We start from the raw sequence: 15,318 nt of genomic DNA, 5'->3' as shown, positions 1-15,318 counted from the left end.
CAGGTGCTGTAGTGTCTGACTGGCGTAGGGATCAGGGCAGGCTGTGCCGAGGATTGTGGGTGCTGTTGCCCCGGCCAGTGCCTGTGTTGGGGCCAGTGAAGCACAGACAGGCAGGATTGTAATGGCAGCACTGTGTGACAGTGCTGGTTGGAGCCGATGGTGTTGTTAGAAACCAGTGGGGAAGTCAGGGCGATGCTGATAAAGTTTTGCCCATCTCAAAGCAGGAGCTTGTAGCAGGTGGGAAAGTGAGTCCTGTGCAGGGCTCTGTTCCGGAGCACTGCTTGGCTGGGCAGCCCGAGGCAGGGCACACTTGCCTCCTGCCTGACACTGCTGTCCCCACCTGCTTCCTGGCCCGGAGGGTCTCTGGGTGGCTCTGCTTTAGCAGACTGTGTTTAGATTTTTTCCAGGCGAAGCCGGAATACTTGTGGTTTCCACAAATGACTCCCCTCTCCTCTTCCCTCTCCCTGCCCTCCGGCTGCGCTGCCCGTGCGTTTTTGCCCATGCAAATGCAGCACTGCTGAGGTGATGAGTGAGCTGCAGTTGGGTCTCTGGGCTCAGGACACTCTGTGGGTACAGTGTATCCTGGTGCACAGAGCCAAACACACCTGGGCTCCTTCCAGCCCTGTGACTAACCTGTCCAGCCACTTCTGGCGAGTCACTTCCCTCGCTAGTGCCTCAGTTTCCCCATCCCCAGTGGGGTAATGATGCTGGCCTCCTTTGAGAAGCACATTAAGTTCTGCTTATAAAAAGGATTTAAGAGCTGGTGAGTCCATGGGCAGCTCCCCAGCCCCGGTGAGGAGCCCAGCTCTGCCAAAATCCATGGAGCCAAATATGGTGTGTTCACAAAAACAGCCTTCAACCTGCTCAAAATACCTATTTAATCAGGTAAATAATCTGCTCGTTTGTTTTAAAGAAAGAGGCTTATATCTCTGTTTACCCAACACGCCTCTCAGAACCTCCCTCGCATTCTTTGCTACTTAGAAAAATAAAGCAACAAAAAATGAGGAAATTCGCTGCAAAAGAGCCCCCCCCAGCCTCCCGTGGGCCCGGCGGAGCGGCGCGGGCTTCCTGCGGGGCATTGGGCAAGATGCGCCCAGGGTTGTGACACCCGCCGGTGGCGGCCACCAGTGCTCCAGCCCCCCTCGGTGCGGACCCCGCACCGCACGGCCGAGCCCGGACACGCGTGGGACGGCGGTGCCCGCCCTGCCCCTGCCCGCGGGTCCTGCCGTGCCCGGACTCGGGGGCACCGCTGCAGCTCGTCCGGCCCCGCTCCATCCCCACTCCCACCCCCATCCCCATCCCCATCCCCTCGCGGTTTGCCCCGCGCCGGCCGCTCCGTGCTCGCCGCTCCCGCGATGGCTGCGGAGGCACCGCGGCCGGGCCGGGCTCGGCGGGCGGCCCCGAGTGCGGGGCAGCCCCGCGCTGCTTCCCCGAGTGCGGGCCGGGACCGCCGCGGGGGCCGCGCTGCGGGTCCGCCCGAGGTGGGTCCGCCCGAGGTGGCCCCGCGGCCGCCGCCCCCGGCCCGGCCCGGCCCCGCACCTGCCCCCGGCGGCGGGCCCGGCGCGGGGGCGGGTCCGAGCCCGCCAGTCACCGCCCCCCGCGGCGGCGCGCCCGCCCCCGGCCCCGCTGCCAAAGTGACTCGGGGAGGACCGGCACGGCAATGACATCAGTGCTTTAAACAACTTGTTATTCGGGAGCAATCAGCTGCAATTAGGTATTAATTAAGTATTATGAAAGTTGATTATTTAAGTGAATTCGGCTTTCGTCTCTCCGACTATGGTAAGTACAGCACAATTGTCCTTTTCCTGCCCCCAGCCCCCCGCCCGCCGCTCGGCGGAGCCCCCGCTCGGTGCGGCCGCCGGTGCCGGTGCCCCCGCGCCGGGCGGAGCGGAGCGGAGCGCTGTCCGAGCTGTCCGCGCTGTCCGCCCCGGCCGCGGCTCAGCCCCTCCGCGGCCGCGGGGCCGGCGCTGCGGGCAGCGCAGTCTCTCTCCGGGACGCGGGGCCGCCGCCGCACCGAAACTTTTGTCGGCGGGTGCGCGGTGCGGGCGGTGCGGGCGGTGCGGGGCCGCGGTGCGGGCGGAGCGGGGCGCGGGGGCGGCACCAGGTGCGGTGCGGTGCGGCCGGGGGCTCGCCGCCTCTTTCACTTTTCTTCTTTCACTTGTTTTACGGAAGTTGCTCCCGCGCCCGCCGCCGCTCCGGCCCCGCTCTCCCGGCCCCGCCGAGGTGAGCCGGGGGCTCCGCTCCCTCCGCCGGTCCTTCCCGGCAGCGCGGCCCCCGCGGGCCGGGGCGGCGGGCGGGCGGCGGGGCGAGGAGCGGGCTGGCCGGGAGAGGATGCGGAGGGGAAGTTTATGGGGGTTTTGAAATGATTCTGCCTTTGTATTTGTTGTAAGTTGTGTGGGTTGTTTTCTCTTTCATTTTTTCCCCCTCCTGAGCTCTTGGCGTCTCGGTGGTAAAGGTTGCTTGTCAGGTTCCTGTGCTGTCTAAATGAAAAGGAATTTAATTTATTTGGGACAAGGCAGTGTCGGATGAAGAGGCTGCTTATTACATTTAATGAGTATTATTTTTTTTTTCAGCCTGGGCATATCTGGGATGGGTTTGTTTTTGTCCTTCCATGTGAGGTGTATGAGACCTCCCCCACCCCTTCACATCTCGAAGGGAGGAGGAAAGGTGGCCAGGCTGGGGCAATGTTTTGGTTTTAGATTACAGGCCGCAGTGTTGGGACTGGGCGTGTTTTTGGTTGTAGCTTTTTGTGGCGTGTCCACTGGTTTTGATCAGGTATCAGGACGAGGAGCAGGGTCTGGCCTGGCACTGGGCTGGGCTGGTGGCTCCACTGGGTGTGGTGCTGGACAGGGCTGGGGTGTGACTGCAGCTGGGGGCAGTGGGGCTCAAAGTGCTGGTGGGTTTTCCAGCCCTTGGACAGTCTGAATCAGAGTCTCATTTAGATTTTACCAAGTGGGCAAATGCAGAGTTTGCTAGGAATTCCTTGGGCCATGTTGCCTCTCTGTTTGGGACAACATCCCACCACCATGGCCCCGTACCTGCCAACACAACCATACTTGCTCCTCCAAAATGGTGTAAGCCATTCTCTGCCATTTACAATCCAAATGGCAGCAATGGGCCAAAGAGGCCTGGGCTGGCGATGCGCCACAGTCCAGGTAATTACTGCCGGAGCCTATGTGTGCGTGTGTGTGTGTTGTTTTTTTTAATAAGGAGTAAGATGGTAATAAACTGGTTGATGATTGACTGGGCCTGAACTATGTACTCTGATGTTGTGATTGAGGGGATAATTTTGTCGTCGTTTATTCCATTTCTTTATTTATTTCTACCATTGATATCAGGAGCCCAGTGGCCCCGGAGCCGCTTCCACCCGCGAGCGCGACGCCGGCTCTGCCCGGGTCCAGCCGTGGGCGTGCGGCTGCTTCCCTCTCAGATCAAGGAGCTGGGAGGCTGCGTGGGCAGCCCAGGAGTTAAGGATGTGGTGACACTGCAGGAGGGCAAATGCTTTAAACAGCAATAAACAGTGATTTACCCCTGATCTCCATCTCCGGGAGCGGTGGCAGCTGCCCGGGTGTCGCCGGCCGGGTGGCCCCGGGCGGGCAGGGCCGTGCCCCGGCCCCGCAGTGCCCTCTGCCGGCGGGACCCGCCCGCTGCCCGGGGGGCTCCTGCACCGCCGCCCCCGAAAAGGGGCTGCCAAGCCAAACGCCTCCCCCCCCCGCCCCAAAAAAGGGATTCTCCTTCCTCTCGGAAGTGTCGTGGGCGCTCGGCCTTGCCGCCCAGGTAACACGTGGGTTTCGGTCTCCGGTATGGGAACCCGGGGCTGCAGGAAGCCATGGAAATGAGGATCTGGGAGATCTGTTTAAGTCAGCATTACGGTCTGTGTGTGGGTGAACCCGTCTTGTCATGATCTTGGGGCAAAGACCTGCCCCATAATCACCACCTCTAACCCTTATCTGCTTGGGCCAGTTTATCTCCCTCAGTCGCTGCCTCTTGAATTCTCTCCAAGCCCTCAGGCAGTGGCTCCCCGGAGGCAGTGCCCGAGGGCTGCTCACACGAGCTGCCAGCTGGCAGAGGCAAGTCCGGAGGGGTTTCTTTCCCAGAGGGACTTGGTATGTGGGGTCTGACAGTCTGCTCTTGCTGAGAGCTTTCTCAGCTCAGTCAATCCTTGCATGGACCTTCTAGGGTCAGAAGTGTTCAGAGTGGTTAAGGGCTGAAAAGAATTCATGGACTGAGTCCATCTGCCCAGGATCGTGGCAAGATGTTCCCTACATGTGACTTTCTTCGAGTCTGGTTGTAAATATCTTGACTGACTGGGCACCTGTCACTTCCTTTGGGAAACTGTGCCCCAACCTAATTATCCTTGGTATGAGATTACAGGAACTGATCTCAGAATGAGGACTAAAGCAGCTATGGTAAATGAGTGGAGAAACACCTAATTTTCCACTCCCAGGGTCATTTTGTGCCTTTGTCAAATCACTGTTGTTGTTTGAAACACCCAGTGGATAGAAACACCTTCTCTGGAGTGGTGGCAACTCTTTTTTTTCTTTTTTTTTTTTTTTTTGACAGTACAGGTTTTTGGGAAGACATTGACTTAGTCAAGGTTGGTGTCGTTCCTGAGCCCTTGGTCTGCAGAAGGTTCCCAGGCAGTTTGTTCAGGTGTTCACATCCCTTTCCAGGAGTCCTATGAGATACTTTTTGAGTGGAAAGCATTCAAGGGCTTAAGCCTACTGAGTGAAGATTGTTCCTTGGGAGAAGGGTTTAGCAGGGCAGGAATTAACCTTCCCATCATGGTGTAAGCAGGGCCCAGCTATTAACTGGAGAAGGTGCTTCAAAGCCAGCTGAAGTCTGTAGGAGTGTTTCGACTGCTTTACCATAGAGAGATAACTCACAGAAAGACCAGAAAGTTGATCCCTGAGATAAAAAACTCCCATTTCCTCACCTGCACCTTGTCTGCTGGGTTCTATGAGTCCTTCCAAACCAGGTCTGCCAGTGGGGTCTGCCAGTGTGTGCAGGTACTGCACCCTTCTGCTCTGGTGTCCCAGAGGGGGAGAGGCAACTTGAACTGAAACCAGCTCGGAATGGTACAGATACCTCGTCTGGAGGGGGTCAAATATTAAATATGTAGTTTCCAAATAATCGGTTTCTCTTTCTGTTTTCCTGGACTGTTTATGCTTCCACCCTGAGTCCTCCTCGCCACTCTTGGAAAGGAGTATTTGAGCTTGGAATTTATCTCAGGACTTTGCCTGCACAGCCTTGTCTGTCCCACTTCTCATGCTGCCAGAGCACTTGGCTGTGTCCTCACAGTGAGAGCTTTTGTGGCCACTTTGACTCTCCCTCTGACATCAAGACCATACCCCTGGGCTGCTGTGCAGCCTACAATTTAGGTTTCCCTCTGAAAAGTTGGTTGAAAGTGTCTGGAAAGTAATGAAAAGTCCTGTGGGAGGTGAAGACAACCATTGCCTGTGCTGCATCTCCCACCTCCACCTGGGCTCCTTCCCTCCCTCCCAGGGTTTGGAGCCACGGCCGTTCCCAAGGTTTGGAGAGCTCAGGTGCCACCCAGGGCTGAGCTCCCAGAAGTGCTGACGCCGCAGAGGCCTCGCTGGCCGATCCAGCTGGGCTTTGGGAGAACCGATGTCCTCGTCCTCAGCTGCACTTTGCAAAGCAGAGAGGGGGCAGAGGAGGCTTGGCTGGGAGCAGGGGAGGGGCAGGAGCTCCAGCCAAAAGTCCCACGCGGCCCCGTCTCCTCCCCTCCGGTTCAGCGCGGACTGGATCAATTTGGACGTCTTCAGCAATAAAAAATGCCGATGTCGTCCTAATTCACCAGGCCCCGAGATGACAGCAAATTTACATTTTTTAATTAAACTAGCAGCCAGTTTTTATGAGAGGGGGCTGGGTTATGCAAATCAAATGGTTGTGTACGAAAGATTAGGAGAGTTTGGGAATAAATTCCACAAATGCTAATAAAAAAAAAAGAGAGAAAATGAGAGGGGGGAGAGAGAGGGACATTGTTCCATTAGCCCCTTTTAGACTGATTTCCCTAGGGAGAAAGCAATGGGGGTGAGAGATGGAGGCAGCTTTCAGAGACAGGTAAAATCCATTTTGAGGATTGAGAGCCCTTTGGACCAGGACCTTGTTGCTCCCTGTTTCCTCTCCGAGGGCTCACGAGGGAGATAGAGGCAGACATTGGTAGCAAAAGAAAAACTTGCTGTCTTCTAATCCCCATTCCTGCTTGACCAGTGCTCTGCAGGCTGGAACAGCAGCTGGGGCTGGATTGAGGATGTGCACAGTGGGGAGAGTGCACAGTGCTTTGGTGCTGGAGGGGCACAGGCTGGGCCAGGTCATCATGGTGCTGCAAGAGGGTGACAGAACAGCCCCTGGGTGGGCAAAGCCCAGGGGCTACACAGAGCTGGTCTGGATGGGGCCCATCTCTGGACTGACAGATGGCCACAGAGCATGGCCATGGCTGGGATCAGTACCCTGGAGCTTCCTCTCCTTTGTGCAGCTCCTCTGGGCGGGCTCCTGGTCCCTGGCAGGACCTGCTGGTGAGGACAGGCAGTAGCACTGATCACAGGTGAGGGGCTGGGCTGCTGTTCCCTGTAAGCACAGGCTTTGTCTGAGGAGCAGAGTGTGTTTTGGAGTGGGATGGTGGTGCTCTTCCCTCTCCCAGACTCTAGGCCCCCTTGTTGCCCATCTCAGAGGCTGAGTCCAGCTGTCAACTTCCCTTCCCATTGCATTAACTTGGCACCAACCTTCTCCCCTTTCTCAAGGGACTTCCCATCTTTCTTCTTGTGGTGGTTCCAGAAAATAGAACAGTTTGTCAAGTCCTTTCAGGAACAAATAGTTACAGTGAACAAAAAACATGTGCTTCACTCATGTAAAACACGTTCTTGTTTCCCAAAGAATTCCAAGTTCTCGTTGCATTTGGGGGTTAGGTGTGGTGGCCAGGTACCGAAGCAATTGTTTGCTCTGCCGTGGAGAAACACAACCAGAAAATTTCTGGAGGCTGGGAAACTGCTTAAAGCTTCCAGTCCTAAGGCAGTTTCATGCTCGAAATAAAAGCTGAACAACCCGTATAGGTTGGCAAGAGAGAGCAAGGGGTGGAGATCAGGAGATACTAGGAAAAAGGATGGGAAGACTAAAGTCACCGGGTGCATTTTATGGCAATCCCCTGAGGATTTGGTGCCTCACTAGAGAGTTTTGCCACCCATTCCTGGTTTTGGGGTGTGAAACGATGATTCACCGACGTGCTCCTGTTTTGCTTCGGAGAGGTGACATTTTAGCAGAGCCTCTTGTGAAATCAGTAAAAGCACCAAGCTCTGCCGGAGCACTTCTGGAGGTGTTCCCCACACCCAACACCTACGTCCCCGTCACCGTGTCCTGCACATGCCCGTCTGCCCCAGACACTCGCCCACCCCCGCGCTCCCGGACACTCACGTGCCCTGTGTTGGTGTCGTGCTGAACTTGGTGTTCTCCAGGTTGCTCTCGATGAACCCTCTCTTTCCATGTGCTCGCATCGCCGTGACCACGAGTGGATCTTTCTTAGCAGCAAGAGAGGATCAGTGTGGTCTGTGTGTTGGGTGTCCCTGTGCTCCCACTGCCCTGCAGTGAATCTCCCACCATTCCTGCTGCCAGGAACGATGGCCTTGGAGTCAGCTCAGTCCACAGCCGCGGGCAGGCAGGCGGTTGTACTGGGGATTTTTGTAACGCAAGTTTCTGAGCTGAACTAGGGCCAAGTTCAGCCTAAATCTTAACAAAGAGCTCCAGAACAGGTCTGTGAGACATGGCAGAGTCTGAGGGTTTGGTGTAGGATGAATAACTCCTAATCTATAAAGTGGGCATAATCATACTCCCCTGTGCAGCCCAGAGCCAGGGCTGGGCGCTTCAGTGATGGAGATAAGTGAATGAGGCCTGGCTGCTGTCCATGGACGGGTGCGGGGGTCGGGCAGCAGCTCCTCCCTCCAGCCGGGGTGTGGTGCCTGGGGTGTGGGAGAGAGAGCTGAGCCCGCTCCCGCTTTCCCGGGAGCTCCTGCGCCCACCTGACCCGTGGCACCTTTGACATCCCGGCAGCTGCAGCTCCGCGGGCTGGGAGCACCCGTGGGCCCAGGGTGGGCTTTCGTGGAGCTGCAAAGGGGGCTCTCCAGGACCTGGGCAGGGAGGTGAGGAGCTCTAGCTGGGCTGTTCTGTTGGAATGGTGCAGTGGTGTCAGCCCCGCTCCCGAGACTGGCTGGGCCAGGGCAGAGCAGAGGAAGAACCAGGAACCTTCAGCTTCCATACATGGGAAACTGTCAAAAGCCAGGTAGCAACACCAGCTTTTGTCTGGTATTTCCAGAAAAACCCGGCGGGACCTGGCATCCCAGGGCATAATTTATTATGGAAAAATAAAATAATAAAGTCCCAATCCCTTTGAGGCCTGAGTCATAGAAGCATCTTCTCATTAAAGCAGCTCCACCTCTCCGCCTGGTGTTTGCCAGCTCCATGCCTGTATGAATCCACTCCCTGAGCCGGCTCGCCCAGGGCAGCCCTCCTTTTCCTCCTCCTCCTCCTCCTCCTCCTCACTGCCTGCCTTTCCCCAGCGCACCTCTCCTCCAGTACCCCTTCCCCTATCTGGAGGAGCACGAGCAGTCCCACATCTCAAGCCAACTTCTCCCCAGGCCCCCCTTCTTCAGGCCAGGGGGATGTTTTGTTGGTGTGTTTTGTAGACAAATGTCTTCATCTTTTCACCCCTTTCCCACCCCCTGTGCTATCAAGTTCTCTGGGCACAGCCCTGGCTCCCACATCCCCCCTCTCCCGGGCGTGGAGGTGTGTGTGGTATCTTTCCATGGCTTGAAGCTCTCTTCCAAGTGGCCCTCTGCAAGCAGGGAAAGGAGAGGAAGCTGCTCCTGGAGTAATTACCATCTGCATGTCCCGAAGGCAGGCAGCAGATGTTAGCAGAGGAGGACCGGATTGGAAGAGGGTGAGGAAACAGAGGCTGGGGAGAGAGGGTCTGATTTTTCTTCTTGATTGCAAATGAATATTTTTAACAGAAGCTCAGTAGGACAGGAATCCCAGTTTTGCAAAGTTGATCCGTGCGTTTGGAAACTTTAAGGGAAAGCTCCTTTGCTCACTCTTGCTGTGTTTTCCGTCACTCACCCTTGCTTTTCTCAGCCTTTTTTTATGCTGCAGTGTTGTAACTTCTCTTGCTAAATAGCTTTCCTTTATGTCCTTCCTTTCCATATTCCCACAGACCCGTCATTCTTGTCACCCTCCTGGACTTCCCATTCTGCCTTTGATTCTGTCTTGCTTTTCCTTTCCTTTCCCCCCCCCCCTCCACCTCCCTTCCATTATCTTACTCTCTTTATTTTTCATTTTCCCATTTTTCTGTGGGCTGATATTCAGATGAGCAAACTTCTTCCAGTTAAAGGAGGTCATGAATATTAGGATTTTTCTATCAAACAATGAAATATGGCTCAAATTACCCTAAAGAATAGGGCCCTTTTCATAAACCACCTGCTGTTTTTTTTGAAAGAAAGCACAACCACTTGCCTGTGTGCTCCAAGCAGTTGTCTCACATCTCCACCTCGCCAAGCTTTGCCGTTCCAATTTCTTCTGCTGAATTTGTTGCTCTTGGTGGAGTAAGTCTGCTCTTCCCAGACTGCCAGCACCCAGTGAGTCTGGGTTTGGACAGGTTGGGGCAGGATGGGGATTCTGGCAGGATCCTCAGTACTTTGAATGTTGGTTTGTGATTGTGCTTTTTTGATTGCGGTGTGCATATTTGGGGGTTTTATTTTTGTTTTCGACAACATTTTGGTCTGAAACTCATTACCTCTGAGCTTGACTGAGATCTCATTCAGATGTTGGCACCCAGCGGGGTGCTGAGACATACCTTCTCCTTGTCTTGCTGCTGTGGACTAGCCCTCTGCCCTGTCACGAGGAGGGCTGTGTTGGAGTGGACACCAGCCCAGGCTGTGCTCATGCCCTCCCAGCTGTCATGGTCCTGTCCCTCTCCTCCCAGCCCCGTGGCTTCAGAGAAGGAGCCGTGAGCACAGTGACTGCAGATGTTTCTTGGAAAGCCAGATCTGTGCTCCATGAGATCCTACGTTCCCTGTGGTCCTAGCCATGCTTGGCTGGACAGTGCTGTGCCTTTGCCAGGGCGGCACCAGTGCAGCTTGGCCGTTGGAGGGACAAGGAGAGTGGTGGAGCTGTGCCCCGTGGGCCTGGAGAAGTGCAGGCAGAAGAGCCTCTACACTCCCTTGGGAGCTGCCACGAGGCAGGCGTGGGCAATGCCAGAGACGGGGACAACAGAGGACACCAACTTGTCTCAGACTTGTGTTTTGTTTTCAGCCCAGCCTATTTATATTCATCATAGTTGCTATTTTTTCCCCAGTTACATGGATGTGTCTTGTCCTCGCTATCTTCCATCTTCCCTCGGCAAACCTTGCCATTTTCCACATGTCCCTCCTGGGAGACACACAGCATCATCCCTTCTGGGCAGAGACCACACTTCTCCAAGGAGGCACCTCTCAGTGGTGTGCTCCTTCCAGGAGCCTGATCCAGCCCTCCCGCCCTCTGCCAGCCGGCCCTGCATTTCCCTGGGCAGAAACTGCACACGCAGCCCGGGCTGTGTGAGCACGGAGTTTGTTTTGCCAGGGTGACCTGTTTAATCATCTCATTTTCTGGTGGCCGTTTATTCCTCGTTTCCACGGTTACAGCCCCATTAAGAGGAGAAGCAATAAGGCAGCGAGTCAAACAGGTAATAAAAACATTAAAGCCATGTGCGCTCTGGGAGGGAGGGAGGGCGAGCAGCACTCAGTGAGACGAGACGGGCCGTGCCAGGGAGACACAGGGGTCGCAGGAGCCTCTGCACAGTGTGGTGACACCCGGCTCAGTGCCCAACCTCTGCAGGGGCCTGACTGCCAACAAAGTGTCCTGCAGCATCCTGCCCCACTCCCTTGGAGTGTGCTGCCACTCGGGACAGCGTCACTGCCACCAGTGTGCTGCTCTCCCCGGCGCTGTGCTGCCAACACAGAGTTGCAAGTGGCCAAAAGCACTTGAAATCAGAATAATTTTGCAACTATATTTGATTTCAGGGCTGTGCCTGTCTGTCAGAACTTGTAACTGATTAGTTCTGGTGAGGCTGGTGGGCCCAAATGTTGTAATAGCTCTGCCGTGGCACTTGCCAAGGTACCTGCTCTTGCTGGTGTCGGCTGTGCCGATACCCTCCTGGAGGAGAACTCACTGTTCCAGATGCTCCACCAAGGTATTCACAGCCAGCTTCCCGAGCCAGCACCACCAGGAGTATCCCAACAGAGCTTTGAGGCTTTCCTAGGTAGAAGCATCTGTTTATGGAAGGGTGTATTTCTGCAACCTCCAGGAGAAGGTCAGGCTCCATGGAAACAGGCTGGGTGGGTCTCTGCGCCGTGGCAGCCCCTGTGGGGTGGGCAATGCGTGGGAGCAGTGGGGGATGCATTTTGGCTGTGTTAGAAATCAGGGGAGAGCTGTGGAGGGCAGAGAGCATAGCTGAGAATTACTTCCCCCCTGCCAGGAGGAATCCACAGATTTCTGGTTTTCTGTTGTGGGCTCAGTAAAGGAAAGCAGCAACATGAGGCATCCTAAAGCAACAACTCTAGAGTGAGGAGAAGGCAGAGCCCTGCTGTCTCAAGAAAAAGAAGGTTGTTGCTTTCAGAGCAGCTCCCTTTCCTCCAAGCAGTGTTCCTCAGGGAACCCCTCAGGGGTCTTGGTAGGTGGAAGCCTTTTGGTACTATATGCTTGTTATCCTAAACCTGACTTGGTCAGCAATGAAATGGTGGCCTCGTTCCCACAGGAAATTATGGGCTAGATGCACTCCTGGGCATAAAACCATGACCTGACTAGAAAAGCCGAAAGTTACTTTTCCTTACCATTTCCCAGTGGCCACGAAGGCCAGGCAGGTTTGGATCTCAGGTGAAGAGATGTTAGTGAGCAAACGGACACTTTTAAACCCTGTCTTTCATGTGAGGGCCAGTAGCTGTCTCTGATGATCAAATGGAGATTGGAATGATGTCACTGAGAAATAATTCTAAAACTTTCTTGGACACTGCAAGCCTGAGGCTTGGATTTTCAAAGTCATGCTGTGTTGGCCAAATTTTGTTTCTTTGGAGTTGGAGGTTTATCAAGATTGCAGCATCTCAGAGCAGCGAGCATGGCTGAGCTCTCTGGAGACCTGCCCTGGGCTGGAGAATATGGGCCTCGTGAAGCTGCTCTTAGTTTCAAACAGTCTGTAGGATTGATCTGGAAGCTGAATTGGTAATTAAGTATGAAAACAGTTCTCCAGGACCCGTTCCCTCTTACCACACTCATGCAAAGGGCTCCATCCATTCCTGAGTGTGGGGAGAGGGGTTTGACCTTCCTTTGTGCATTCTCTGGCCACACGGTGTTGTGCTGTGTATTACCCAGGGTGGACACAAACCCTGATGCTTTGTGCAGGCTGCTTACATGTAATGGGCTTAGGAAAACCAAGCAAACTGCGTAGCTGGAAACACCCTGCTCAGGATGGGTTAGGGCTGCCATAAAGGAGCAGGTGCCCATGGGTTGGGAGGGCTCTGACCTGTGAATGAGGGTGAGTTTCACTGAGGATAAAGAGAAGAGGTTAAATATAACAGTCTCTCTCATATAGGTGGCACAGCCCTAACAACAGAACAGAAATATTCAGAAAAGCAAACATTAAAGGAGAGCAAGAAAATAAACAGAGAACTGCAGGGAAATGGGTGCTTTACCTCCTTGCTCTCTCTGGTGAAACAGTCTGCCCTGTTACAGCCCTGCTTTGCCCTGGTGGGATTTTTTTGTATTCATTTCTGACATTGTTTTGGGTTTTACAGTTTCTTTTCTCCGTACTTTATCAGAAAGCATATTTGTGGTGAGCGCCTGTGAAAGGACCTGGCTTGCTGAGTAAATGTTCAACGTGGAAATGAGCCGCATGACCTTGAGGGGGGGAGAGGGAGGAAAGCTGAGAGAAATTCATAAAAAGCTGAAAAAGAAAAGAACAAGGAGAAGGGAGGGGAGAGGAAAAAAGATAAAAGGCCTGGCCAGACTGGAAGAAGTCACACAGGAGAGGAATAATGGTCTTTCTTGTTACAGCAGTGACTGGACTTGTAGAATTAGACATCTTAGAGAGCCTGATTCTCAGCTGTGCTGAGCACTGACACTTGAAAAATAGGCCCATTTAAGGTGACTCAAGTTGGGCAACAAAAGTCAGTAGTCACTTTAGATCATCTTGGCCTGTGTTCAGAAGGGTGAATTTTATCCTTGGCGAGAGGCCAGCGGGAGGCCTTTCTGTGTACTGTTCCCGTTCCCAGAATAGGACTTGGGGTGGCTCCTGGACCTCGTGCCGGCCCTTCGGGGCAGGGGCAGAACCCACTGTCCCCAGCTCCTGGGCTGAGCCTCTGCCTGCCCTCCCCACAGTGGAGGCAGCAATCACCAGCTGGGGTTGTGTGTCACAGCCCAGGCTCAAAAACTGGGCCTGAATGTACTTGTGGAGTCTGGGGGGGCTGTGGGTGTCTGGGGCAGGTGCTGGATGGGGCAAAAACCCCTGTCCTCAGTGCAGGAGTGGACAGGAGCAGCAGTGCAGGTTTTCCCATGACCCTTGGAATCCCTCAGGTGTGTGAGATTGGGATGAAAATATTTGCTTTTTGGAGACTAGTGAGGATCTTAATCAGAAAAAAAACAAACAAGAAAACACTCTTGCAAGGAAGAAAATTTGAGTAGAAACACACTGCTGTCACTACCAGAGACCAAGCTGTGAGGTCCAAGCGTACTCTGGAATTTGGGATTCCAGAACTGCCTGATTTGGGCCTGAAGGCTTTTATTTCAGTCCCATATCTAGTCCCAAAGGATCTAAACTGGATGTTAAAATTGTATTGTAGGGATTGGAGAGAGATGAGCACTGAGTTTCTGCATTTCTGTATTATTTCTGAATGGGATGTTTCTCTGGTGTGTCCTTAGTGTCTGGTGACACCAGTGCCGGGAAGCCCCTTGGTCCTGCAGCTGCAGGAGGGGTCTGGGCACACAGGGAGAAGGCACCCAGCAGTCAAGGGGCTGGAGCAGAAATCCTTGAGCTGCTGTCCAGGCAGCTGATGGCTTCTGCTACCTGCATGAAAAAGTTTGGATGGATTTAGGCTCCCCTTACAGCTCATCGTGCTGTCATTCCTTCAGCTCCCCAAATTCTCTTCACTTTCAAGAGGGGAAGTCTGACTTCACTGCCATCAGCACTTCCCAAACCCTACACACTGCATAAGCAGTTCAGAGTGTGGGGCAAGGACTGTGTCGAAGCTGAGCCCTCATTTGTGTTGGTCACCATGCTTTGGTTAAAACTAAATAGTTGCACTAATGATCTTCTCATACACATCTTTAAATTTTAGCTCATTCAGGTGGGGGGATGATTTCTTTCCACAAGCCTGAAAATTGTAGAATTAGGTTTTTATTGTATGGGAGAGCCCTACTTACTGTATGGAGGAGAGCATTTTTTGATTTCTTTCCAGTTGGAGTGTGTGAAATAGCAGGGAAAAGTCTTGTCTAGTGATGACCTCAAAATAATTTCTACAGCAGTGCAATGTGATGTCAGACAGACAGTATGTGGCTGGGTGGGAAGTACAGGCAGTGGGGGCACGAGTGCCTGACACAGGGGAAAACCAGCATAAATAAAACCCATCAGTCCAAGGCTTCGGGTGGAACTAGAGCAAAGTCACCAGTGCAGATGCCAGGGCAAGGAACTGTAACTGTACATTTAATCACTTTGGATGTTTGCTTTTATGTGACAGTTGCTGCTCAAGCAAACAGATTGGAGAATTCCAGACTTGCATGGATTTCAGGGATTTTATTTATATGTGTTCAGCACAGGACATGAGTGGGATGGGAACACGGGGTGGATGCAGCAGGAGAAGGGCCCGTACCCTGCTTCTCCCTGCCCTCGCACTCCCCACCGTGTGCACCTTGATTTTATGAGCTGAGCCTTCCCCCCTCTCTGCCGTCTCTTTCTCTGCCCTGCAGTCACTGTCCCCCAAACCCACCTCACTCACTTGCTCCCCACTGCTCCAGAATCATCCTGCTCTCCCCGGAGCATCCCGTGTCCCGTTCCTCTGCCTCCCGATGCCGTGCCTGTTCCCTGCTCCCGCAGGAGCCCTGCCCGTGCTGAGTCCCAGCTGGAAGTCAAACAACCTTCCCGGTGTCCCGGCCCTGCCTGGCCTCCCCTGCTCGGCCCGGGATGCAACCGAAACTGTCCAAGGAGAACTGCAAGGCGGGGACATGTTTTTGCAGTTTATTCTCCAAAAGGAAAGCCTGCAAGGGGTGAGGGGCAGACTCCTTGCAGCG

At 54.2% G+C, this 15,318-nt stretch overlaps 1 protein-coding gene across 15 annotated transcripts in view; it reads left to right on the top strand.

Moving 5' to 3' along the window:
- CASZ1 (castor zinc finger 1) overlaps positions 1-15,318 on the top strand; it is a 276,669-nt gene that overhangs the window by 185,842 nt on the left and 75,509 nt on the right. For 2 of the 15 annotated variants that reach the window (XM_064678566.1, XM_064678550.1), the window contains exon 1: positions 1,631-1,779. The exons of 12 other annotated variants lie outside the window; for them this stretch is intronic. In XM_064678566.1, coding sequence (XP_064534636.1) covers positions 1,731-1,779 — 49 coding nt within the window. In that variant the 5' untranslated portion in view covers positions 1,631-1,730. Of the gene's footprint in view, positions 1-1,627; positions 1,780-15,318 lie in introns of those variants that run through there. One more of the 15 variants, XM_064678560.1, reaches the window with a different exon arrangement.

The sequence above is a fragment of the Pseudopipra pipra genome, chromosome 22, assembly GCF_036250125.1.
Source record: "Pseudopipra pipra isolate bDixPip1 chromosome 22, bDixPip1.hap1, whole genome shotgun sequence".
NCBI lineage: Eukaryota > Metazoa > Chordata > Aves > Passeriformes > Pipridae > Pseudopipra > Pseudopipra pipra.
This window is presented reverse-complemented; position numbering and strand designations above follow the sequence as displayed.